Source organism: Panulirus ornatus, chromosome 11 (genome assembly GCF_036320965.1).
Source record: "Panulirus ornatus isolate Po-2019 chromosome 11, ASM3632096v1, whole genome shotgun sequence".
Classification (NCBI taxonomy): domain Eukaryota; kingdom Metazoa; phylum Arthropoda; class Malacostraca; order Decapoda; family Palinuridae; genus Panulirus; species Panulirus ornatus.
The window spans coordinates 58,131,407-58,159,370 of NC_092234.1; the positions used below are offsets into that span (position 1 = coordinate 58,131,407).

The 27,964-nt window shown below is 37.4% G+C and overlaps 1 protein-coding gene across 3 annotated transcripts in view; it reads right to left on the minus strand.

The window, feature by feature from the left end:
* LOC139751566 (uncharacterized) overlaps positions 1–27,964 on the minus strand; it is a 307,619-nt gene that overhangs the window by 21,948 nt on the left and 257,707 nt on the right. For all 3 annotated transcript variants that reach the window (XM_071667138.1, XM_071667136.1, XM_071667137.1), the window contains exons 4-10: positions 27,815–27,961; positions 20,605–20,796; positions 19,805–19,943; positions 13,489–13,723; positions 9,531–9,704; positions 5,065–5,175; positions 386–551 (exon numbers count right to left, since the gene is read on the minus strand). In XM_071667138.1, the coding sequence (XP_071523239.1) occupies positions 386–551; positions 5,065–5,175; positions 9,531–9,704; positions 13,489–13,723; positions 19,805–19,943; positions 20,605–20,796; positions 27,815–27,961 (1,164 nt within the window). The remainder of the gene's footprint in view (positions 1–385; positions 552–5,064; positions 5,176–9,530; positions 9,705–13,488; positions 13,724–19,804; positions 19,944–20,604; positions 20,797–27,814; positions 27,962–27,964) is intronic.

A 27,964-nucleotide genomic window follows, 5' to 3' on the forward strand; every position in this document is an offset into this window, starting at 1 on the left:
GGGGTTAATAAAATTTTCAACCCTTTCTTGTTCAGTACTCAGAAATTACTCAACTAGATGGATTCTCTCTCAGTCAATGGGGTACTCATCAAAATTGCTAGCTCTTAGAACCTTCCAATTCTTTAAGTGCTGGATCTAGGGTTGTTCATCTGTGTTTATAATTAATGAAATACAACTCTTAAATATAAAATGAAATATATTTTCAAAAAGGTTCACACCAAATCCAGCACTCATACCATTTCTAGAGGAGTGAAGACTTGACCTGTTTGTTGTAAATATATGAAGAATTAAGCATAAAGCTCCTTAAACTAAAGTGAAAAGGGCACTGCTCTTAAATGGAACATTCTGCAACATTTAGGTGAAAGTGCTGTTATCAAGAACTTACATGCATTTCACTCTTTCCTTGGTAGTGTGAACATGGGCTAGATGTTGGTCCAGGTATGCTTTTGCCTTGAAGAGAGACCCACACTGTGGACACTTGTGCTCACGATTCTCTTGGTGTACTGTCTTTATGTGTTTATCACGAGTATACTCATGCTTAAAGGCTTTACCTGCCGGATGGTGACTTGTCATTAATCAACAAAAAATATGTCTATCAAAACAGATGCACTCACTTTTTCCTCTCATCAAGTAATTATTTTCTCTCTCACCTCTACTTTCTTTGCTATCTATGAGATAGATCATACGAATAAAAATCATTTCAGAAAATTCAATAACTAACATTATCAAAATAATGAGATAAGTAATTATTTACATCAACAAAAAATATATGAACAGAATGGCTGTAAAACAAATATTCATCCTTAATCTATGTTAACAAAATCCATGTACAGTCTTAACTCAGAGTGAATGCAATAAAGTGAACATTAGCTAAAATACTTGGTGTTTCTGGATGCTGTCTACAAGAAAAAAGTCACCTTCAGTCAGGTTAAATCAATGTCAACAGATAAAATCACATTACCCAGCTCATACATGGAATGCAGACTCCAAGCAATGGAAACTCTGTAAAAAATGTCCTGAGGTTGCATTACATATCAAAATGCCTCATATCATAATCATTATGCAGCCCCAGAACTATTTCTTATGAGGCTCCTGCAGCTACAATGCTGAACTCCATTCAAGGAAATGAATGACTGCTCTAGCTAAAGTGAAAAGGTCTTCAACAAAACTGTATCACCCTTCTGTTCAGTGACAATCATACAACCTCACTGATGGTGGTTTCTCACTAGTGGTGTAACCACCTACAGGCCAAGTTCAGGAACACCTTTCACAGAATAAATTGAATCATCAAGTGTGACTTGTTCTACATTCTCTCCTCTCTCCTCCATTTACTTCTTAAAATAAATCAATTCCATGACTCTCAAGCCATTCAGTGACTGAATTTACAGAAATCCCCAGACCCTAATGGCCCATACACTTACTTAAGGTCTTGACTGGTCAACCTTTAACCTTCATAATTTCAGTAATGCTATGGTTAACCTTTATATATCATCCTTCAACACCACCTTATCAGAATTTCATCCACATGAAGCAAGTGTTGATGCTGGGGATGAAACACTATCTAATTTACCATATGGCTGAAAGTTTCTGAAAATTGCAATGAAAATGAGATTGAAAATAATGGGATGATTGGAAAAGACAGACCCACCAAAATTCTGCCTTCCCATTGCAAGCATCTAGTTACCACCAAAAACAGAAGATTAGAAAATATAATGAACGTATCAATTTCAGTCTGCCTAAAGTCCACTGGTTCCAATCTGGTGACAAGGTATCCAGCACTACTGATGAAACTGGAAATAATGAAATAAACTGTTAAGCTTCAAAACTGTGCCTCAAAGAGGATCCCAATTCATATATATATATATATATATATATCAAAAGAAACTGTTTCTGTTTCAGTAACAATAATCAGTCTGATGCTAAGAGCAACAAACTTTCTATATTATTGAGAAATACAGTAACTGTGATCAAAACAATTAAGGGAGTGGCTTCTACAATCTGAGAGGTAGAGGAGGTAACCAAACTTTCAAGAAGCTGCTCAATGACTCCAAACACATTCTGCCAACTATAAATACATAACAAAGGCTGACCCTTTTCTTCAAAAACTCAACTCCAGACAAAGAACCAACAATAATCTTTAACAATGACCATAAGACTTAAGACCTTTCAAATGGAGCTCTGGCACAAAATGTTATAAAAACACTTGTCTATCATAAGTCAGAATGGACAATATCCAAGTGCCCAAGCATTTATCCATTCCTCGTCTGTTTCCTAGCACTACCTCACTGATGTGGGAGATGGCAATCAAGTATAATGAATTAATAAATACTATCTATCTATCTATCTATCTATCTATATCTCTGATACCCATTCACCCTGGAAGTCTCGTCAAGTGGTGGCCATGGCAAAAGAGTCTCCATTTATCCCTGTCCTTACATGCCTCCCTCACATACACCATTCCATGCATTCTTCCACCATTTCTCTCCCTCCAGTCCTCTTACACTCCATTTTCCCATGTCATAGGTGGTCTTCCTTTCACACCATCCTTTTTAACTGTACTATCATACACTCTCCTTGTAAACTCCCTGTCTTGCATTCTTTACACATACCTAAACCACTTCAAAGTATTACTTTTCACCCACTCCATCACTCCACAATTCATTCCTTTTGCATTCTCTGCCTTACCACATCTCTCATACAGCCCCTCATCTCTATCTTCATTCCATCTAGTCATACTACACTGCTATCAAACAGCTCATTTTCACAGCCTGGATTCTTGACTTCTGTCACTCATTCCATGTCCATGTTTTGGTGACGTGGGTCAGGGTTGGAAGGACTGTGCTATACCTTAATCCTTTCTTCACTTACATACATCTATACCTTTCATTATAACATTCAGAGATCCAATGCCTCTTCTATCCTGTACCACTTTCTCCCTTACCTCTCCTTCCATATCACCATACTAACCTAAGGCAGCTCCTATAAACTTAAATTCTCTCACCTCTTCCAGTCTTTCTGCACCTATAACACACTTTCGTACACTTTCTTCTTTCACTCTATAGGGCTTTGCAAAATCTAATCTTTCAATGTTTCCTTTCAAATATCATTATTTTACTTTTACATGCGTTTACCTTCAATCACCTACAATTACACACATCATAAAATGCTCTTACAATCCCTTACAACTCCTCTTTCCCCTCAGCAAACAATGCAGTATCATCCACAATTAGGCTTGTCACTAGCCACCATACCTCACCATTCTCTAGTTTCGCTTTCAACTCTTATCACACAGCCCTGCTTTACATCTACATGTATAATGAAACTTTCACTTAACTCTCCATCCACTCTTGTAAATGCATTTGCTACTTTATAGAAAGCTTTCACACCATCCATCAGTTGTCCCCCTACCCCATATATCATTAATATATCCTATAAAGCATTCCACTCAACTCTCATATGCTTAAGACTTACAATGCATCATAAAAATCATCTCATTTATTCATGTTTTCCTTTTCATAATTTTTTTTTTTTTTTTACCCTACTTTAGCTATTGTGTGAGGGTTTGAAGCTTGCTTGTTCAGAGAAATAATCAGTAAGACTATGAATAAATACTTCATGAATATAACTAGGTAACATGAAAAAATGTTCAGCACCAGCAACTATGCCACATTAGTTCTAACTCTCATCTTTTAACCCATCACACTGCACAGGGAGTTTATCTATAAACATACTACAGTACCTGCAAAACAAATAAAATGTTACAGTGCTAGTATCAAAACTCTACTTACTGCTATGCCAAGCAATTTCTATTTGGTTTAGAAAGTTAAGGCTAAAAGCTGTTGATATAGCCTATTGTCATCACTTCAAAACTGATTTATCCTTGTTAGAGATTTCTTAAAATTATTTTGGAGCATATGCTAACTTCTGAAAACATAGAATCAGAATGAAAACCCATTTCTATTCTCAAGATGAACACCAGTTGATTTCATTGTCGACCTAATCTACATCTTGTGCTGGCATATCAGAAACTCTATGTAACAAAAAATAACCAATAAACATATAAGATCACATGGCTGGATCAAAATCCATAACTTTCTCCCCACACATCTGCTGAATTGCCTGACCCAAAGATGAAGTTCATTCAAAGCTAATTGCATTACTGGTCATGTGTCCCTACCTGGAATTTTTATAAGATCTTTAATACCGATATAAACAAAGCAAACATCACTACAGGATCAGTGCAAACAATCAGGCTTACTATCTCCACTGGGAATTAACATTAACAGTCACCTGATTCTATTCTATGTATAAACATCTCTCCATCAGAAGTCTTGATCATTAAGGAATCCGTCTTAATCTTCACAGATCAGTGGAAAGGTAAAATATTACTCATGCTGTGGTACAGTGGTCTAAAGTGGAAGTGTTGTCATTTAGCAGTGGCTGTAGAAAACAATCTGTAAGAAGTTAATGACTGGTTTTCAGATGTCTGGGGTTGTCTGGGGTGATTTAACAATTACTTTATCATCACTTTTGCAAACTTGTTCATAAATCTGCTTATAAAGTGTCAAAAATAAGTGAGACAAGTAGCTGTCAAAGAGAAGCCTGCTTCCTATAACTTAAAGATGTCATAAATACTATGGTAATTCTAAGCATGACACATTATTTGCATACCATGGTAAAACCAAAGAAACTAACAATCAGTGAATTCTTAAGGTTTTGTTAGAGGTCAGTCGCATGTTGCATAGTTGTGTTTCATGTGAAAAACACATCAAGGCCAGGAAGAAGGCCCACCTATACATTGAGTACAAGGAAAATACTAGGAAAATTAGTAACTTTTTATGGCTGTAAACACAGAATAGTGGACCTTTACCAGGTTTCTCGTGGTCTGCAAGAGGCACATTTAGGTGCAGTCATCATCAAAAACCACTAAAAAGGCTGTAATATCTTAAAGTGAACAAATTGATACGGTTATCATATCATAATCAGTACTGACCAATCATTCACCATGTAATCATCAAACAATATCCAATGGGAGAATAATATTAAAAAAAATAAAAAACTCACCACAAATGTCACACAGGTATTTTCTTTCATCTTTATGAACCACCTGATGAACTCGTAATTCTGTTGTGGTCATAAAATGTCTAGGACACATTGGGCACTTGTACTTCATTTCTGCAAAAACAAATGTGATTTTGAAAGTTGCTATATAAAAACAGAAAATGCTAAAAAATTTAAACAAGAGGCCAGTTAAATAATGTAGTCATTATAAGCTGAATAATTACAGTGAATAAAGAAACATACATGGGTTAAAATCTGAAGCTAATAAATGAGACTATGCTAAAAGTACAGTACTGTAGAACTAGTAATAAGTTTATCTGTCGGTGTATCATCTTTATTCCTGTATATACGTGGTGGATCGTAGGCATGCAGCTTCTGAGATATACAAAAAATAAAAAGAAATTCAAACAGCAACAGACCACTAGATCCTTTTGAGGCTGTTTGTAATAGTGGAAGAGATCAGTAACTTAAAGATTAATGTGGTAAGATTAGAAAGGCATATCTTTATTTCTATCTATCAATGTCTCTGAAGCCTGTTCCCAACTGGAACTCCCTCAAAGATTCAAAGAAAAATATCAGTAAACTTTTTACTGTAACTAATGAAGTACAAGTAATGCCAGCCATGGACTTGAGCCAAAGTATTTATCAAATCTATTCTTAAATGCATCAATGGTGCTGCTTCAACTACTCTAGTTAGTACATCACTCCACACGTTAACAATCCCGTTGAAGAATATACACATTGCCTCAATCTAAGTAAAACATTTGCCAATAAGTTTGTATCCATTACTACATGGGAAATCTTACAAATCTAGCCTTAAATAGCTTGCAATCTCAAAAAATATCAAAGCCTTTGATATTTGAAATATAACATAATGAAAACCTTCTTTTCTTGAAATAATCATAAAAGATATGTCATAATCCTTCTCCTACCCAATACATACCCATTAAATACAAAGCGATGATCCCAATATCATAAAATTGTACAGATTAACAACTTAGTTGCAGGTCCTAAAGACCAAGAAACAGTATTTCAAGCATAGATTCATATTCAGTATTAAATATATTCTTTAAGCAGAAGTTTTAAGGAGATTTAGTTTTTTGAGAAAATTATCAAAAATTTCAAGATATTTTTCAACTCAATAAACTTTTTGTTTCAACATTGAAATATGATATAATGAAACACTTCTATGCTTGAAATAATCACAGAAAATGTATCATAAACCTTCACCAAATGAATACATTACCCATCAAAAACAAAGAAATGATCAGAATATTTTAAAATTGCAACAATTAGCGACTTAACTGTGGGTCATAGATACCACCAAATAGTATATCGAACCTGAGTTCGTATTGAGCATTAAATATATTCTTTAACCTAAGGCTTTTAAGCAAATTCATATTTTTGAGAAAACTACCAAAAATTGCATGTAATAGCTCAGGGTATTTTATAGCCCAAAAAACTTCTCATTTCAAAAGTGAAATATGACATAATGAAACTCTTCTATACTTGAAATAATAATAGAAAATATATCATACTCCTTCCCCTACCCAATACATACCAATAACAAACATAGCGATGGTCAGAATAAATGAAAATTGTAATGATTAATGACTTGTTTGCGGGCCATAAAGACCGCCAAATAATATTTTGAACCTGGATCATATTCAGCATTGAATATATAATCTATGCTGAGGTTTTTAAGCAAATCTATTTTTTGGGAAACTAACAAAAAATTGTAGGCAATAGTTCAAGGTATTTTTCAAAAAATGTTTTCTCCAAAATTGAAATATAACATAATGAAACTCTTCTATGCTTGAAATAATCATAGAAAATATATCGTAATCCTTCCCCCAAACAATACATACCCATCAAATACAAAGCGATGACCAGATTATAGTAAAATTGTAATCATTAATGAAGTAGTTGCAGGTCATAAACATCACCAAATAATATTTCAACAACAGATTTTTTCAACCAAAAAAACTTTTCATTTTAGAATTGAAATATAACATAATGAAACTCATATACACTTCAAATATTCAAAGAAAATATATCATAATCCTTCTCTTAACGAATGCATACTCATTAAATACAAAGCGATGGTTAGAATATATTAAAATTGTAATGATTATCGACTTAATTGTGGGTCAAAAACAACCACCAAATATTATTTTGACCTCAGATTTGTATTCAGCATTAAGTACATCATTTATTCTGAGGGTTTTAAGCAAATTTATCTTTTTGAGAAAACTACCAAAAATTATAGGAAATAGTTTGAAATATTTTTCCGCCTAAAAAACCATTTTTTCAAAATTGAAATATAACATAATGAAACTCTTCTATACTTGAAATAATCATGGAAAAACATACCACAATCTTTATCCTAGCTGATACACACCCATTAAATAAAAAGCAGTGATCAGAATGTTATAAAATGTAATGATTACTGATCTAATTGTGGGTCACAAAGACCAAAAAACAATAATTCAACCCCAAATCCATATTTATCATTAAATATATTCTTTATCCTGAGGTTTTAAGCAAATTTAATTTTGTTTCAAATTTGAAATATAATGAAACTCTTCTACACTTGTAATAATCATGGAAAACATATCACAATCCTTGTCCTAGCCAATAAACACCCATTAAATAAAAAAAATAATCAGAATGTTATAAAATTGTAATGATTAATGATTCAATTGTGGGTCATAAAGACCGAAAAACAATATTTCAACCCCGGATTTGTATTTAGCATTGAATATATTCTTTATCCTAAGGTTTTTAAGCAAATCAATTTTTTGAGAAAACTACCAAAAATTGTAGGAAATAGTTTAGAATATTTTTCAGCCCAAAAAAACTATTTTTTCAAAATTGAAATATAACATAATGAAACTCTTCTATACTTGAAATAATCATGGAAAACATACCACAATCCTTATCCTAGCTGATAAACACCCATTAAATAAAAAGCAGTGATCAGAATATGTTATAAAATGTAATGATTACTGATCTAATTGTGGGTCACAAAGACCGAAAAACAATAATTCAACCCTGGATCCATATTCACCATTAAATATATTCTTTATCCTGAGGTTTTTAAACAAATTTATTTTTGTTTCAAAACTGAAATATAATGAAACTCTTCTATACTTGAAATAATCATGGAAAACATATCACAATCCTTATCCTAGCCAATAAACACCTGCTGAGCTTCATACTCACTGGTATTGGCCATAAGAGCCTAAAATATTACCCAAATCATAAATAACTAAAAAACCACATTTCCTTCTTAGCCCTAATACTGGTCCAAGATTATTGACTGTACTGCTTAGGTGAGACCCAAACATTCACCCTGAACTTAGTACCTACTTTCCTGAGTATAATGCATATCTATCATCATTACATATGTCACAATCCATAAAAAAGACTATCCAGTATCTCCAGTAAACAAAAGCAGGGCTAAATTCATTCATAAATCTAGCCCTGACTTAACTGAAACCCATCCTCAACAACTAATAACGATAAGGGACTGATGGCAGAGAAAATAAAGTGGGGGAATATGGCAGCACGATGTCAAAAATAAGACATAAAGTAGCATTTTAGAATATAATGACAACAATGTTTTTGACTACTTTTGTCATACTGCCTATCAAAACATTATCATTATGTTCTTTGCATGCATCAAACATGCCTGGCATTTTTTGTTGTGTTTACCAATCTTGCCAATGTCATCCAAAAGGATCTGACAGCTTTCTAGAGGACATGAAAGAATAGCAAGGGAGGAATTTGCCCCTAAATATTCCTTTCTTTGCTACACAATTCTGGTGGCTTTAATGTTTAAGTAGTTCAATTTTCCCTTCGACCATTATGTACTCTCTTATCATTTTGATAATATTCTAGTACATCATTTTATCCTCATCAAATTGCCAGTTCTCATTCCATCCCAATCAATGTATCCTCCCTCAACTATTCCTTACAACTCTGTTTGCTTTCTCCTTTTTCTTCGGTTGCACCAAGTTTGATAGGCCTCCAATTTCCTTGTACAGCTCCTTCAAAAATCTAATTAACGAGTTCATCCCTTCTTTCTCCATCAAAATATCTCTCCAGCCACTCATACTAAAATCCCCAAACTTTCTCAAAAATCATTCAGTTTTCATTTCTGGTCTCACTAAATTATGAAAGTCAACATTTAAAGCCAATTCATTATTCTCTTAATCTTCAACTTTAAACACTACTTTCCCATCATTTCCAAAACCAGCCTCTTCAAACTCTTTCTGCAGTCTGAGCGAATGACCTGTCTTTAATCTTGAGATACTTACTCATTCTATTTCACACTGTCCATACTTACATTACTGAACAAAGCATTGGACAACAAAATAAAGAGAAGTGGCAAAGAAGCAAATGTGGTAAATGAAAAGATAATCCAGATCAGAGGAACTTATCAGAAAACAACTCTACAAACTCACTCCTGTTTTCATGATGAATAGCCTTGTGTTTAATATAACTCTGCTTCCACTTGAAGGATCGGTCACAATGTAGGCACAAGAATTTTGCTGCTTCATGTTTTGTGGTCATATGCAGTTGCAGGTAATATGGGGTTTTGCAGTCCTTCTCACACACACTGCATATATTACCACTACCTGGATATTGGAAAATATTAGTTTACTCATACAGCGGTACATGTTACCTCAAAAATCCTCCACCCAGTGATACAATTATTTGTGATACATTAAAATCATTGCTCAGATGATATCTTAAAACATATTTTTCTGTCAATGAGAACTAAATCTGATCTTAACCATTAGGTGCCTAAAGATGACATGCTCCAACATAAGCAAGGTGTTCTCATGTTTTCAATGTAATGAGGCATGTAGCCTGAGGACACACACAACATGCATGAATTTATGAGGCTGTATGATGGTAGAGAATGTTCAAGGTATGGGGACCCAAGAGTATAAAACTACCTTCCATACAGTAGAGAGAGGTAATTACACACACACACACACACACACACACACACACACACACACACACACACACACACACACACACAAACACATGCACACACACAAAGGCTGGGAAGATTGCATAGTGACTTCCAAAACACTTTTGAAATATAGTGCATAGAAGACTGATAAAGAAGCTGGATTGTAAGGCTGGTAGGTAGCAGTTGGAAGGCAGCCAATGACCAGGAACATATATCATCAATACTAAGTGCCTGGATATTGGGAAGGTTACTGATGGCTGCAGAGAGAGCTGGCACTTCATTGGTAGTCAAGCTGCACTCCTCTGATCTGAGCAGCTGCCTTTTCTTTTTGCTTTACCCACATGCAGAATACTGGCATTTTGCCCACAAACATACAATCTCTCCCTGTCATACATAACACTTGACAACAATTGACTCATCCAGCTCATTCTTCAAAATTATATTTTATTGAGGTGAGCATTATGTGTTAGCCCTGCCTTTTGGCAAAATGGTAGAAGCAATAGATAGAAGTAGTAGGCAGATACATTTAGGCAGAAACATTTGGTAGAAACATTAGGTAGAAGTAGTAGGTAGGAACATTAGGTAGGAGCATTAGGTAGAAGTAATCAGTAGAAACACTGTTTAGGAGCCTCTGCAGACACTGAGCTACAGTTGCCCTCTGCTAGTAGCCTATTAAAGGTGGGGCACTAAATGCTAAGAAGTGACACCGGAGTTCAGGAGTTATGGAGACTATTGCTGTTGCTACCACCTTGAGGGAGTTCCACCTGGAAACAGGTGTCAGAGGTACGGATAGATAGATAGAGATAGGTGGATGGATAGATAGATAGATAGATAGATAGATAGATAGATAGATAGATAGAATACCATGCAGGAACAAGGAGATGCCTTTGATGGACAGAAAATTATCTTAGTGGAAGGGAACAAAGGACATGTCAGAGAAGCCTTCTTCAAAAGTGTTCCATAGTTTTGTTTTGGGATCAATACTCTTCTTGATCCATGTGAATGACTTGCCTGAGGGTATGGATTCCTATCTGAATTTGATAACTGCTTCAATGTGTAGGGAAAGCAGCAGTTATCAAAACAGCCCTCCCAATCAGAATTGGAATGAAAAAGTACCATCTGATGCAGTATATTTGAATTTCCGAGAGGCTTTCGATAAAGTACCTCACAAGAGACTTTTATGTAAACTCAAAGTATATGGTTTTGGTGAAGAACTCTGTATATGGTTCAGAGACTGGCTCACCAGAAGAAAGCAGTGTGTAGTATTAAATGGCAAGGCCTCAAATAGGCTACATGTAACAAGTGGTGTGCAACAGGGGATGGTCCTAGACCCCACTTCTTTTCATAATATACATTAATGACTTGGAATTCAGTCTCATATCTAAGATCTTCAATTTGATAATGATACTAAACTAGAAGGTAGAGCAATAAGCACAAGCAGGACTGCAAAATGATAGAGAGACCTAAACTTACTAACAAAGTGATCAGATAGATGGCAAATGAAGTTAATGTAAACAAGTGTACCATTTTTGACGTTGCAGTAGGTTGGACAGGATGCTTGGCTTCTAGATGATGCCATGGCATATGTCTGGCATATTGTTGCTGGTTGTTTAATAAAGAACTGGAGTTTTTATCAATTTCTTTAGTATGACCTTACACTACAAACTTCCTTGTCGGCACTACACTTTTCACTGCACACACTGAAATTCCATGTCTCCACTTAAACCTGTGTAACCATCCTTATGAGTATTCACAGTCACAGTCTAGCTTTAATTCTCTATGAAAAACTTTAGCCTACTCGATATGCATCTCCCCAGAAGTGCTTACACCTTCATTACATGGGAACTTAAACCACTTTATAAGTGCACTGTCTAACTGTACTCCTAACACCTTTTAAAGTTTTCTAAAACTTTAAACTTTTCTGGCATTCACTTTCAGCAAAAAACTGAATGAGATCTTAACAGGACAGTTGATTAGCTTGGCTGCAGTGTAAATGGATTTTGGTGCCTTAGCACTGCTAACAGTGCTGCCCTGGTGGGAGATCCACAAACTAATGGTGGCAGATTCAAATCCTGCCAGACGATGGGAGTTACTGGGCCACAGAGCTCTGGATTAGAGAGGTACAACCTGTAACTGATTGCCGTTTTCCAAGTTAACAATCTAGTGCCAGTAACAAAGAAGGGCAACATTTGCTCACATTCATTCTCTAGCTATCAAATGCAATGGAACAAATGTCAGCCCCCTATCTACAACCAGGCCTCACAGACCTTTCCGTGGTTTCCCCTTGTCACTTCACTTTGCCCTGGTCCGGTCCATTGATGGCAGATCAACCCCTGCATACCACATTCTTCCAAAACACTCAATCATGTGCAAGCATTTCACCCTTGCTTATGCTCAGGCCCTAATCACTCAAAATATTTTTTACTCGATCCTTCCATCCCCATTTCAGCATCCTCCTTCCCTTTGTCCCCTCCATTTCTGGCACATATATCCTCTTTATCAACCTCTTACTCAGTGTTTCCCTATGTCCAAACTATTTCAGTATACCCTCTTCTGTTCTCTCAACCACACTCTTCTTATCATCACATGCCTCTCTTACCCTTTCATTGCCTACTCGATCAAACCTCACACCACACATTGTCCTAAAACATTTCAACACATCCATACATCCTTATCTATATCCTAAGAATTGCATCCATATAATATCCATATAATATTGTTGAGACTAATATACATTCAAGCATACCCATTTTTGCTCTCCCAGATAGCATCCTTTCTCTCCACACATTCTTCAATGCTATTAGGAGCTTCTTCTCCTCACCCACCCTATGACTCACTGCCACTTCCATGGTTCCATTTGCTGCCATATTCACTCACAGGCATCTACAACATTTCATTTCCTCAAAGGTTTCTCCACTCAAATTCACTTTTCCCTCTACCCTGCTAAACCTAATAGCCTTACTCTCACCTTCCTCCATTCATAGAGTCTTCCAAGCTCAGTCAATAACTTCTGCAGATTCTCCCTCGAATTTGCTGCCAGTACAGTGTTATCAGCAAACAAGAACTAACTCACTTCCCAGGTTCCCTCATCCCCTATAGCGTGTGTACTCGCCCATTTCTCCAGACTCTTGCATTTACCTCCCTCTGCCCCATCTAAAGAATATATAAAGCCATGGAATGATTTCTCATAATACAGCCATGCTTCTATGTTTTGGCCCCTCAGTATCAGAGCTGGGCAAATGTTAACCATTTTTCTGAAAACCATTTTCTTGAAATCTTTATAAAAATCTATTTTCTACCCATATAATATGAAAACCAAGAAATATAAACCCCAAACATAGGTACCTTATGTTTGCTCATGTTAGTAAATAATAAAAAGCAAAATAGTACTTTCATTTTTCGATGGCAAAACTGCACAACATCTCAAAAAAACTAACCTCCTTCTCTATGAACAGATTTATGGACCCTTAGAGATTCCTCATGCCGAAACTCTTTGACACAGAATTCACATGAATATGTCTTATTTTGGTGAGTTCTGAGGTGACGCTTCAAAGTGCGATGAGTTTTGAATACCTTCCCACAATGAGGGCATGATTTATTGATGGGACAGTGAGTCTGAAGATGTGCATCCAGTCCACTCTTCTCCACAAAGCTTTTAGTGCAAAACGTACACTGCAAAATAATAACAATCATTAAAATTCTGATCTAATAGTACCTTGCCACACAGTTAAAATCAAACCCCTTCATTACTCTGTCCATTTTGGGACAGGATGGGTTATGATTTTGGACCTGTCTAGAGTCATCAAGGCATGCAAACATTCATCTGTCCATCCATCCTGCAGTTGCATTTGTCACACACTTGGATTATGCAGCTATCAGTAAATCTTGTGTAAGTACTGCTTTAGGTATGACTAAGTTCGTAAGTGATTTTGAGTTCAAAGGACCACAAGTCATATTTTTAGTCATTCATTTACCCATCTATCTATTCACTTATTCATCTATTCATTCATGCAAACACAGGATCCTTATTATGGGGTTTCTGTAGCTATGAAGCTGTGCTCCACCTGGGAGCAAGGAAAGATTAGTGCTTGGATAGAAAAGTCTCTGTGAGGCTGCACTCTTATAGTCCACTGATGATGACAAAGCTTCTTTAAAAGTGAATTCTGGCTTACTGTGTAACCCATTTGTAAGCAGAGCCTGAAAACACCAAAAGTCTTATATTTCATGATGCACATATATTTTGGATACCTAGCAACACCTTCAACATGGCATCTTATTGAGATCATAATATGCCAACCTTCAAAGATGAAAGACTTTACAATTTCAAATAACCTTAACTGATCTAGCAGTTACATAATATAATCAAAGGAAAACTCAATTTAGTATTAAAACTGAAAAAAAAAATATTAGTGACGGTTCATGTTTTACCATAAACACCGGGATCCCCTTGCCAACTATAAGTATGGCTGCTAAGCAGATCAATGGTTCCATGATAACATCAATGCAACTGACTTTTAAGCAATTACATCCACTGGAAATAGTATGCTGATCAGAAGCTGCCAACAATTAGAGATGAAAAAAAGAAGTCATGATTATCACTTGCTCTTCTGTACAATTGTTGAAATTACTCAGTAATGAATGTTTTACAACTGAATAATCTATGTCTGAATGTCCTCAACTTACATCTAGACAGGTAAAATGATGGAAGTCGTAAACTGCAGGGGGATGACATCAGTGAAGATGCAAATGAAGACATAATATCAGTGACTGTATTACTAACTATAACCTGAGGGGGTGTGACCACTATCAATACTAAATTCATATTGAAATCAGCTTTATCTACTAGAGTTTAGAAATGTCACAGGATTTATCTTTAAATCCAGTAGCACCAAGCCCAGGCAAAATATTTCAGCTAAGTCCCTGGTCTGGACAAATAACAACTTCATAGTCCTTGACATGGATTCTAGGCTCAGAAAATATCATTATAATTACATGAGAAGGAAGAATAGAGGCATGTGTTTTGGGAGAAGCTGAACGAGTGTGTCAGCAGTTTTGATGCAAGAGACCAGGTATTAGTGATGGGTGATTTAAATGCAAACATAAGTGGCAGTTGAGGGTTTAATTGGAGGGCATGGTGTATTCAGTAAGGTGAATAGAAATGGCGAATAGCTTGTGGAGTTGTATGCTGGAAAAACATTGGCGACTGGGAATACCTGGTTTATTAGGATATGCAAAAATATACATGGGTAAGTAGGAAAGATGGTATACAAAAATTACATATTGACTAGTTGACACGAATACAAAAGAAATTCTAAGGTGTAAATGTACTAAGAGGGGCAGTTGGTGGCATGTCCAGAGGCAAAGGTGGAGATTTGTAGATATTTTTGGAAAAGAGGAAACATATGAGTAATAAGAGGGCTGGTGAAAGTAAATACTCTTGCCAACTCCTGTACACTCAAACATTTTTAAGTATTATCATGACAGATCCAACAAACCTATTGCCCCCTAGTCCCTGCCATCATAGGGTGCTAAGAATCTCCAGGTTTCTGCCTGACTCTACTGCCCATAAGAAAGAGGGCTTCGACAGTACAGGTACACCAATGAATTTCCAACAACTGATGGTTTGGCACCTCCTTTACTCCAAACAAAATTACATAAGGGAACTTGAAATTACTGCGACCACCAGACTAGTTTACTGGGTGGCCACAGATGGCATTGTGTGTAGGGTGCACTTACATTTTTTACACTGCACTTGTTGGTGGTGATAACACAATTCTGTGAGATTCTTAGCTTATTGTGCTTAAATTTAACATTAGCCATGACTTTTAAGACATATGGGAGTGTCAGTCGTGGAGTCAAGCATAAACACCAGTCCATATCGATCCAAGATAAAATAGAACTGTTGAAAAAAATGGACTGTGGTGTTTAGGTGCATAAGCTGTGTGACATCTACAGTACTGGTTCATCAACTGTTTATGATATAATGAAACAGGGAGAAAATATTGAAATTCTATGCAGACAGCGATTCCAAGATGCAAATGACGATTAGAAAATTATGAAAGATAGTAAGTGTACTGAGCACAAAAGAGTGATGATGGAATGTTTTGACAGTGTCAGAATGGACTTGTCAGGTAGCATGGGAGATGCATAATTAGTGGGTTAGAGGTTATTTATATTCTATTTTGCTTTGTCGCCATCTCCCGCGTTAGCGAGGTAGCGCAAGGAAACGGACGAAAGAATGGCCCAACCCACCCACATACACATGTATATGCATACATGTCCACACACACATATATACATACCTATACATCTCAACGTATACATATATATATACACACACAGACAAATACATATATACACATGTACATAATTCATACCGTCTGCCTTTATTCATTCCCATCGCCACCTCGCCACACATGAAATAACAACCCCCTCCCTCCTCATGAGTGCGAGGTAGTGCTAGGAAAAGACAACAAAGGCCTCATTCATTCACACTCAGTCTCTAGCTGTCATGTAATAATGCACCGAAACCACAGCTCCCTTTCCACATCCAGGCCCCACAGAACTTTCCATGGTTTACCCCAGATGCTTCACATGCCCTGGTTCAATCCATTGACAGCACGTTAACCCCGGTATACCACATCATTCCAATTCACTCTATTCCTTGCATGCCTTTCACCCTCCTGCATGTTCAGGCCCCGATCACTCAAAATCTTTTTCACTTCATCTTTCCACCTCCAATTTGGTCTCCCACTTCTCCTTGTTCCCTCCACCTCTGACACATATACCCTCTTGGTCAATCTTTCCTCACTCATTCTCTCCATGTGACCGAACCATTTCAAAACACCCTCTTCTGCTCTCTCAACAACACTCTTTTTATTACCACACATCTCTCTTACCCTATTATTACTTACTCGATCAAACCACCTCACACCACATATTGTCCTCAAACATCTCATTTCCAGCACGTCCACCCTCCTGCGCACAACTCTATCCATAGCCCACGCCTCGCAACCATACAACATTGTTGGAACCACTATCCCTTCAAACATACCCATTTTTGCTTTCCGAGACAGTGTTCTCGACTTCCACACACTCTTCAAGGCTCCCAGAATTTTCGCCCCCTCCCCCACCCTATGATTCACTTCCACTTCCATGGTTCCATCTGCTGCCAAATCCACTCCCAGATATCTAAAACACTTCACTTCCTCCAGTTTTTCTCCATTCAAACTTACCTCCCAATTGACTTGACCCTCAACCCTACTGTACCTAATAACCTTGCTCTTATTCACATTTACTCTTAACTTTCTTCTTTCACACACTTTACCAAACTCAGTCACCAGCTTCTGCAGTTTCTCACATGAATCAGCCACCAGCGCTGTATCATCAGCGAACAACAATTGACTCACTTCCCAAGCTCTCTCATCCACAACAGACTGCATACTTGCCCCTCTTTCCAAAATTCTTGCATTTACCTCCCTAACAACCCCATCCATAAACAGATTAAACAACCATGGAGACATCACACACCCCTGCCGCAAACCTACATTCAATGAGAACCAATCACTTTCCTCTCTTCCTACACGTACACATGCCTTACATCCTCGATAAAAACTTTTCACTGCTTCTAACAACTTGCCTCCCACACCATATGTTCTTAATACCTTCCACAGAGCATCTCTATCAACTCTATCATATGCCTTCTCCATATCCATAAATGCTACATACAAATCCATTTGCTTTTCTAAGTATTTCTCACATACATTCCTCAAAGCAAACACTGATCCACACATCCTCTACCACTTCTGAAACCACACTGCTCTTCCCCAATCTGATGCTCTGTACATGTCCTCACCCTCTCAATCAATACCCTCCCATATAATTTACCAGGAATACTCAACAAACTTATACCTTTGTAATTTGAGCACTCACCTTTGTCCCCTTTGCCTTTGTACAATGGCACTATGCAAGCATTCCACCAACCCTCAGGCACCTCACCATGAATCATACATACATTAAATAACCTTACCAACCAATCAACAACACAGTCAACCCCTTTTTTTTATAAATTCCCATGCAATACCATCTAAACCCGCTGCCTTGCCGGCTTTCATCTTCCGTAAAGCTTTTACTACCTCTTCTCTGTTTATCAAATCATTTTCCCTAACCCTCTCACTTTGGACACCACCTCGACCAAAACACCCAATATCTGCCACTCTATCATCAAACACATTCAACAAACCTTCAAAATACTCACTCCACCTCCTTCTCACATCACCACTACTTGTTATCACCTCCCCATTAGCCCCCTTCACTGAAGTTCCTATTTGTTCCCTTGCCTTATGCACTTTATTTACCTCCTTCCAAAACATCTTTTTATTCTCCCTAAAATTTAATGATACTCTCTCACCCCAACTCTCATTTGCCCTCTTTTTCACGTCTTGCACCTTTCTCTTGACCTCCTGCCTTTTTCCTTTTTTTTTATACATCTCCCACTCATTTGCATTATTTCCCTGCAAAAATCGTCCAAATGCCTCTCTCTTCTCTTTCACTAATAATCTTACTTCTTCATCCCACCGCTCACTACCCTTTCTAATCTGCCCACCTCCCACGCTTCTCATGCCACAAGCATCTTTTGCGCAAGCCATCACTGCTTCCCTAAATGAGGTGTGTTGATGAATTATTATTACATGACCATGGTTGATCCGGCAAAATGGTTAATTCGGCAAAGCTTTGGAACCAAGAGTGCCAGAAAATCGGTGGTGTACCTGAAGTACTACCTGCCCCTCCCATGACTTTTCCCTTTCTGTTAGGCCTTCCTCTTCTATTCACTATACCAACATCTGTGGTCTCTCCAATAACCTCTCCATAGTTGAACACCATCTGTTTAGTACCTCTCTTAATACAGCATTTTACTTCCCTCTGAAGTACAGGTGTCTAATGATGTTCTCACTAGTCCCTTTTTCATATCCAACTATAATCTCCCATCACAATTCCAGTTCAAAGGTGGTGTTTGTGCTCATTCCAACATCAACACGCCTGCTGCACACCTCAAGGACACCAAGTCCCTAAATTTTGATGTTATGTGGCTCAAGGTTTGTCTCCTAACAAGCACATTTTTCCTCTGTTTTCCCTATTGCTCTCCTAATTCTACAAATTACATATCTTTCTTCGACTATCTAAACAAAGTATGATAAAGAAAAATAATCAAATTTACCTATTTTTCATACATATTTGCCATTTCCTGAGCTAGCAAAGTAGCAACAGGAACAGATGACCAAGCCTTAGAGGGAAAAATCCTCAATTGGCTCCATTCTATGTTCTTTCTTTAGGAAAGTAAAACAGGAAAGGAGGATTTCCAGCCCACCACTCCCATCTCCTTTGGTCACTCCCTATGATAAGAAGGGAATACATGGGTAGCATTCTTTCTCCTCTATTCCCAGGGATATCAGTCTATTTTCTTTAACTCTTTCCCAATTTACTTGGGGTACCTCGTGAAATATTTGAGGAGTCTTCTATCCCCACATCCCGGGCTGGGTCCTGGCTGTGAATCATGTGCATGTATGCACCTTCTTGGGAATTTATTCTGCAGAATAGGGGTCCCTAGCCTGAACCTAGAAGGATGGCAAGAGTGCCTGGATGGATAATTTCCAGGGGAAGACCTTCTACCTTGCTATCAGCTTTACCACCTAACACAAAAAGCTCCTCAAGATTAAGTTTTCGCTATATCTATGAACCATATCAATAGCATACCATGAATGTTCTATTGCCAAGATGATAATTAAGATGTCTGAGGAAGCGGCTTCGGCGAAGAAATATTTTACCACAGTAAGGACACCCACGCTCTCCATATGAATGAAAATCATCTTTCCCAAGTGCAGCTTTTGGATCTCTGAAATAGAGTATACAAGTAGAAAAAATAAGTAAAGCAATTATAGTTAACCAGGTTTGGACAAATTATGAAGGAAAAATTTTATCAAAAAATCAATCATTTCAGCAAAATATGATTACATTACAGTCCAGTCTATCATATGCCTTTCCCTAGTTCATGCATATAACTGTCTTTTTTGCTGTGTACTTTTCTGCTACCGTCTTCAGCTGGAAAATTTGACATATACATCTATCTTTCATGAAACCTCCCCTTTCTTCACTTATCTTGCATTCTGTGACTGCACCTGTTCCTCTCTCTCAATTACAGTTTACCCATACTCTTGTCATGGTGTGCTCTATAAGCTAATTCATATACAGTCTTTACATTCATCCATAACAACTTTATATTTGTACTAAGGCACTCTCACTGTTCCTAGCAAGTCATTTGGCACCTTCCCACTTTACATGAACATGCAAACTTTGCAAATTTATTCTACGTAATCAACAAATGTCAACATTTCTGCTATCCCATCAACTTCAAGGTCTTTTCCTACTTTTCACCTATTTATTGTTGCTTTTATTTTTCTGATATTGTTTCCTGTACATGCAACAGCTATACATGCATTTCATTAGCCACACAGTAATTTCATGCAGAATTCTATCTAGTCCTCATTTTTTCTTACTTATAATGTGGGTCATCAGGGTCTTCTTCATCCCCTTCTTTACATGCACAGTCTCCTTGTTGTTGCACTTCCTTTTCTGTTTCCTCTGCTCTTGGCTCATCTTCCATCTCTAACTTCACAGCAACACCTGTGCTCACAGTATGTACAGTTTTCATGTGCTGTTTGTATGCTTCATAGCTTGAAAAATCTTTCCTGTTAAAAAGACCACTTTTAATTACTTAAATTTTGCAGAATTCTAGTTAGATTTTACAAAGCAATACAGAGTTAAACGTTTCATTTAAATGGTCTAAGACTAGAAATGTGAATAAAAAACACAGAGGCTAAAAGTTCAGCAGTTATACAGAGAAACTGCAAAACTTAAATTCCATAAAAAATTAAATGAGCAGCTGAAAGATACTGAGGAAACACTAAAAAGTGAGACTGAGATGATGTGGAGGCATTTGATGTTTTTGTTATAGCTGACCTTTGATTTATATGTTTGCAAAGCTGATGGATTCCACACATCAAGTGACACTTACTAGTTCCTTCCAGACCTTTGAAATGAAATATTGAAGTCCTGTCAGTGCTGGATGAATGTAAAGCAATCACAATGGCATATGAAACTTTTGGTCACTCCATCACAAAAAAAAAAAGATGTTCAAACATACCCCTATAAGCCATCTCATGCTGGAACCAAGCTTGGGATCAAGAATCTTTTCTTACGTAAAAGTGAGTACAAACTAAAAGTCCTCAGAACACTAATGGCACCAAATTTGGGTAAGAAAGGAGCCCTTTAGTATCCTCTACAAACATCTGTTCCATCCTGAACTTAACCTAACCAGCCTGATCACCTACCTTGTCAAAAGCAAATATAACAAAGCTGCAAGCCACACAAAACAGGGCACTCAAAATAATCACTGGCTGCCTAACAACCACAAACACTGAACACCAATACAGCATTACCGATATAGAAAATGGCATACATAACACCAATACACAGAGAAGGGTGTAAGATGTTGCCAAAACAATATAGAACACTCAGCCTAACATATTATTTGAATAAAGAGAGAACTAAAGAAATACACAATGGAGAATCTCATTACTTAACAAAAAAATTCATAAAAGAAAGCCAGCTAGGTTTTGTAAAATATAAATGTATACCCTAAAACTCTTGAGGAACTGTTCACTGTCTATGTCACCGATCTGTTTTAATAATGATCAGGCCAACACTCAATCTTCTCTCCTCCAAGGTGGGCAAATATAAAGCCTCCAGCCTTTCCCTGTAACTCAGCTGTCTTAATACTGGTACCATCTTTGTTGTTCTCCACACCTTCTCTACCAGCTCTTTGTGCTTCTTTATGTGAGCTGACCAAAACTGAGAAGCATATTCTAAGTTTTGGTCTTGTATATGTGAACAGCTTGCCGAATAATTCCATATCCAAGAACTTTAATTCACGAGCAGAAAGTTGGTCTCCTTATCTTTTTTCCTTAGGTGGAATTCTGGTGACAGATTTGAGACAAAGCCAACTCCCAAGTCCTTCTATGTTTATTTGAGATGAATTTCATCAACCATGTATCAGTTTGTTAAGATCCCCTTGTAAGCTGATGCAGTCCTCCATGCTTTTCACTCACCTTCTAACCTTTGAATCATCTGCAAACATACTTAGATAGGAGTCGATATCTTCAAAAAAGTCACTTACATAGATCAAGAATAGTAATGGTCCCAGAGCAAAACATGGTGGGGCAGCGATGGTCACCTCAATCCATTTGGAAAAGGCTCCTCTTAAATGCATCCTTCTTTTTCCTTCCACTTAAGTAATCTATCCAATGAAGCAGCTTCCCTCCTATTCTTGCCTGATTATCCCGCTTTTTAATCAATCTCCCATGCAGTACAGTGTCAGTTTTTTGGCAGTTCATATACAAATAATGCACCTACATTCACCTTCTGTATAAGACAGAAGTCACTTATACATGACTTTCTTTCCTTGAAACCATGCTGTTTCTCACTTTGATAATTCATCCTTTGTGGAAAATCACCTATTCAATTTCAAATTCTCTCTTCCAGAACCTTACAGACCAATTCATTAGTAAGATCACCTGTAGTTCAAAGCCTGTTCCTGGTCTCTTTTCTTATGAAAAGGTATGATGTTTTCTTTTTCTATTCCCGTGGCACTTTGCCTCTCTCTAGTAACATTTTGAACAGCATTTCAAAAGGTTTGTCAAGTGTGTCTGCTCCCACCTTCAGCTCATATGGTGACCTTTTAATATTTAGTACTGTCTTTTCTAGATATTTCAATGTTTTCTAAATCTCCTCTTCACTCCAACACATGGGTGATGAGACTATAGCGTCTTCCACTGCAAAAACACTTTAGAACCAATTCGTCAATCAGATAGAGTATATGTGACGAGAGTAGCCAGAATGGCAGGATCATCGTCAATCACCTTGCTTGATGAACAAACTATTCATCTCAACTGCCATGTGCAATACATAATTATCAATTTTTGGTTCAACCATAAGTCAAGATTTCTTTTAAATGCTGCTGTAATTTTTCCATGCACGTTTCTTATTTCTCCAGGCAGTATACTGAATAATTGCTTTACCTTCCTCTTCCTAGTTGGGCTGTTATATATTTTTGTCTGATTTATTTTTGGTGTGTTCCATGGCATTCTTGAGGGCTTAACAACTCTGTATCTCCCCTGTTGAGAGGCTATAAGGTTTAAAACATTTTCTTTTATACCTTCACTTTGCTGCTAAGCACAGATTATATGGTATATCTTTCTATATATCCTTCTAGGCTATATAGTTGCAAAAGAGAGAGAGAGAGAGAGAGAGAGAGAGATGGGGGGGGACCTATGCACTCCATCACTGTCGGAACATGGGAAGTTTATACTTTCCATAGCAATTTGTGAATTCCTTGTTCCCCTAAGGGAGTATTCAGGATGAAATGGAATTCAGATCCTGATGGACCACCTTTCTCTCCAATTAGTCTGTTAATGTTCAATGGTATCTCATATTTTTCTGTCCCTCCTTGCTCTTGTGCACCTCTCCACACAGATTTGGTTAAAGTATCTCTTTTATTAGCTTTGTCTTTATCACTCCAACAATGGTGGAACTGCTTCCTATGATACAACAAATGAACTCCATCTGCATTTGTACAAAGAATCTTCAGCCTAAGGCAATTGCTATTAGTTAGTTCTGACCTCCCTGAGCTAAAAGCTGAGGTGTTATTCCTCCCTTTTTCTTTCTTCCTTTGGTTTGTCACACTTGACAAACACTCCTTTGAACCCCTCTTTTTCTAGCAACTTTATTTGCATGCTTAAGGACCAAGTCTTCCATCCATTCCCCCATATGCTTCCCTAACTGTCTTGCCTCTGAAAAGTATAAACTGCCTCCTCAGTGGCTTTACATAATATCTCATTTTGTGTATCTGTTTCAGGATCCCTAGACTACTGATCATCTTCAGTTACTTCTGATTTGTGTTTACATTCATTCTTAAAATCACATCATAGTTCTTCCTTCCCCTTCCCCTACATAGCCAATTATTTCATATGTACCTATGCTGGAGGCATCCTCCAGATTTATATTCTTTCATGCTTCAACACAACTTTGCTTATTTGGCCACCTCTACTGCTGGTATTTTTCAGTGTCTAACAATGTCCTAAAGTTTCTTCACCTTGTATTCTAGGGCCACCTTTATTGCTTTCATGCATATTTCATGGTTCCTGGTACTGTCATCTTGTTTCCTCAACTTGTCCTCAAGGTGCATGGAAAAGACAAATAATAGAGGTCCCATTGTCCTGCATCTAGGTGGCATATTTAGAGCAAAAGCTTGTTTACCTTTCTTCCATTACGGCAAAGGTAAGCTTAATAATGCAGGAGATTGACAGACATAAATCACCAATTATTCTTGGCTTGGAAGATAATACATCAAAAAAAGAAGAGAGGGAAAAGAACAAATTTTTGTTAAAAGATTAGTGGAGGCTATGGGACTGCCAGCTATTTATTTCTCTGACACAGGAAAGGATAGGAATTGGTGGTTATAACCAAGACGCAAGTGGAAATTGATTATGGCTACTTTTGACTCGGAGTCATCAAACCAGGAAGAACTTAGGAAAGCTAAAGCAAAGTAAAATTTAGTAGGTTATTCATAAAATGTAATAAAGCATGGGATATGAAAAGCAAAGAGTAAAATATTTGCTGAGGCAACTCATCTGACAGTTTCACTTTAGCACTTTTTAGCATGTTGTGCTGTTGTGTCTACATCCATTACATTTCTTTCAAGCTCTCCCATCCTCATAACCTCACATTTGCTCAGTTTAAATCTAATTAACCATGTATCAAACTAGCCTTGGAGTCTGTTCAGGTTCCTTGTAAGTTGATGCAATCATGCTCACTTTTCTCTTCCCTCATGACCTTTACTTCATCTACAAACAAATGCAGGTAGGAGTCCATATCTTGTGACAAGTCATTCACATATATCAAGAAGAGTAATGGTCCAACATAACTCCTCAACAGTACTCCACTGGTGACCTATAATCAATTAGAGAAGGCTTCTCTAACATGTGTCCTTCGTTCCCTTCCACTAAGTTAATCTATACATATGAGGAGTCTTCCCCTTATTCCTGCCAGGTGATCCAGCTTCTTGATCATTCGCCCCTGATTTACAGAGTTAAATGCTTTCTGACAGTCCAGATACAAACAATCCAACCAGCCTTCCCTTTTGCCTACAACATATCAAACCTTCTCTTAGAAATTGAAGAGGTTCTTTAAATATGACTTTCTCTCCTTATAACTGTGTTGCCTCTCACTTAGGTAGTTTATCCTCTGTAGATAAAGTCATCCTTTTGACCAAAGATCATCTTTTCCAATACTTGAACAGACCACAGTTGTCAGGGAGACTGGTCTTTATTCTAGTGCTTCCTTCCCAATCTCATTTCTTATTGATGAGTTTGAAGTTTGTGTATTTCAAAAAGTCGGTCTGATGTACCTGCACACATCTTCTATTAGGTCAAGATCCAATAGCAATCCATTAATGTTTTTTTCTTGATATCTCATTGTTTTATAAACCTCCCTCCCATCCCATCTCAGTAGTGCTGAGGATATAGCATCTTCAACTGTGAAATCACTTTTGACCACATTACTTATTCAGCTACTCACATATCCTTACATCATCTTCCACATTTTTTCACTCTGAATCCCTCAGCTTGCTTAGATGCTCTTTAGCTGACATCTGACCCCTGAGGAATTTATGGAAAAGTTTTGGATTTCCTCTAGCCTTGTCCACAACAAGATATGCATTGGTTCTGCTGGCAAAGAGGTTCACCTGGGATGCAACTGCTAAGAACAAGATCCACTTGAAAACCCCCTTCACTAACAGACATTTCTGTTGTCATGGTGTCTAATTCTAATAAGATATATGCCCAGACAGAGTATGCTTCTTGGTGATTAGAGGTTTAGAGTAAAATGACTTTGGACACAGCCAGGGAGAGAACCTTTTCCTATCCTATAAGTCTTGAGAAAAGCAAAAATTTACACGAGCCTTTGTTCATCAGGCAGCGGAGATCCACAATACTGTCCATCAGGTAAAAACTGTGCCCTAGACTCAGAACACTCATCATGAGACCAACTGTTACTCTTTCTTATTATGAATGGCTTTTTGTACCTCCAACTAAGTGCCAACATCTACATACTTCTCCAAAGAATAGAAGTCAGTTTATGTTAATCCATCCAAGTAAGTACGTGAAGAGTTTCTGGGCAAATGCTCTCTGAAGATCTCTGCTCTCTGTAGAAAAGAAATTGTTCATGCAGACGGTAACCTTTTTTGACCAGTAGCCATGCTATGTCATTGCAAAAGGCGACCAAAGTGAACTTCCCACAAGCTGCTCTAGATGGCACTGAGACACCAAAGACTGAGAATGTAAGGCAATTGCAGCAACTACACAGTCCTGAGCCCTGTCCTTGAGAAGCTGTGAAATTTACTCTATTCCTAGCCATTTAGAGCTCAAACTCACTTCCTGAAAGGTATTCAGGACCTACAAAGCCATTTTTGTCATATTCCTATTACAAATGCAATAATCAAAAAGGTTGTCTATGTAGGCCAGAACTATCGCTTTGAAAGATGTGAGTTTTCAGAGCAGGACCAAAATTACTCTAGAAAAAATTCTGTGGAGATATGCATAAACCAAATGGCATCAGGTGGAACTGCCATGTCTGTGTACCAATTTTGAACATCAAAAACTTCCTCATTCAGGGAGTACTGGAAAGTGCCAGTGGTTATCCTTTAACTGTGAACACCTTTGGGTTGAAGCCTACAGTCTACAAATTCTGAGCTGCTAGCAGCTGGGACTAAGTGGATCAATGACATCATCTATGTGGCAATCTCTGGTAGGCCAAAGGAGGACCTAAAATAAGCAGGCTTGCCTATCTATGGCTGAGTGGTTAGCAAAGGGTGAGGAAGACCAGTGTTTTCTCATCAGGAATACTAAGTTTCCCTAGAGATATGAAACAGACTGACTCTAACACTCAAATGCCAAACCACTAGGAAGAGAAAAAGAAACAATAGATATATGGTAAGAGTAGCCTAAAAATATAAGAGGAAGTAAAAGGTTTTTTCTTTCAACAGGGTCAGCTTGTTGTTAGGAAAAACACTTGAAATTAGAGTGCCAGAGCTCAGTTATACAGGGAAAGAAACAAAACATCACATTGTTCCATCCTCAAATTACTGACAGCTGACCTTGTCAATACAAACACACCCAGCTCTTGGAAGTATAAACCAAGCAATATATATAAAATAAGGAATAACAGTGAACACTGCAATACAGAAAAATTGGAGTTTTGACAACACACTGGTAGCAATGATAGGTCTAAATGCTTCAGACCCAACTTTGTTAAGTGTTTGGAACTTGGGCCACCATAGACTCAAAAGCATGGATTAATCAGATATTTGTAAATCTGGAATACAGTACCTGCTCAGAGGACAAACCTCCAGTACCTGAAAAAAAAATCTGTTTGAAAGGCAGACTTCACTATCTGCACAATGTGAGGCTTCTATAATATATCAAGATAACCATAAAGCCATCAAAGGAGAAGAGAAATTCAAGAATTTCTGAAAGAAAAAAAGGAAGAAACTGAGTTTAGAGGTTTCTAGCTATACTTAAAATAAACTCTACATAACAGCATGATTCCCTACATTGAAATACCAAATTATATGCACAAAAAAACTGTTATTACCTGCATGCCAAGCAACGAGCCTGCTGATTACAATGTACTGTGGATATGTGAACCTCATACTTGGTCTTGCTCCTTCCTTGCCAACCACATATGTAACATGTGAACATATGTCCTTCTTCCATGTGAAGGTCACGGCTCATCTTGGACCTG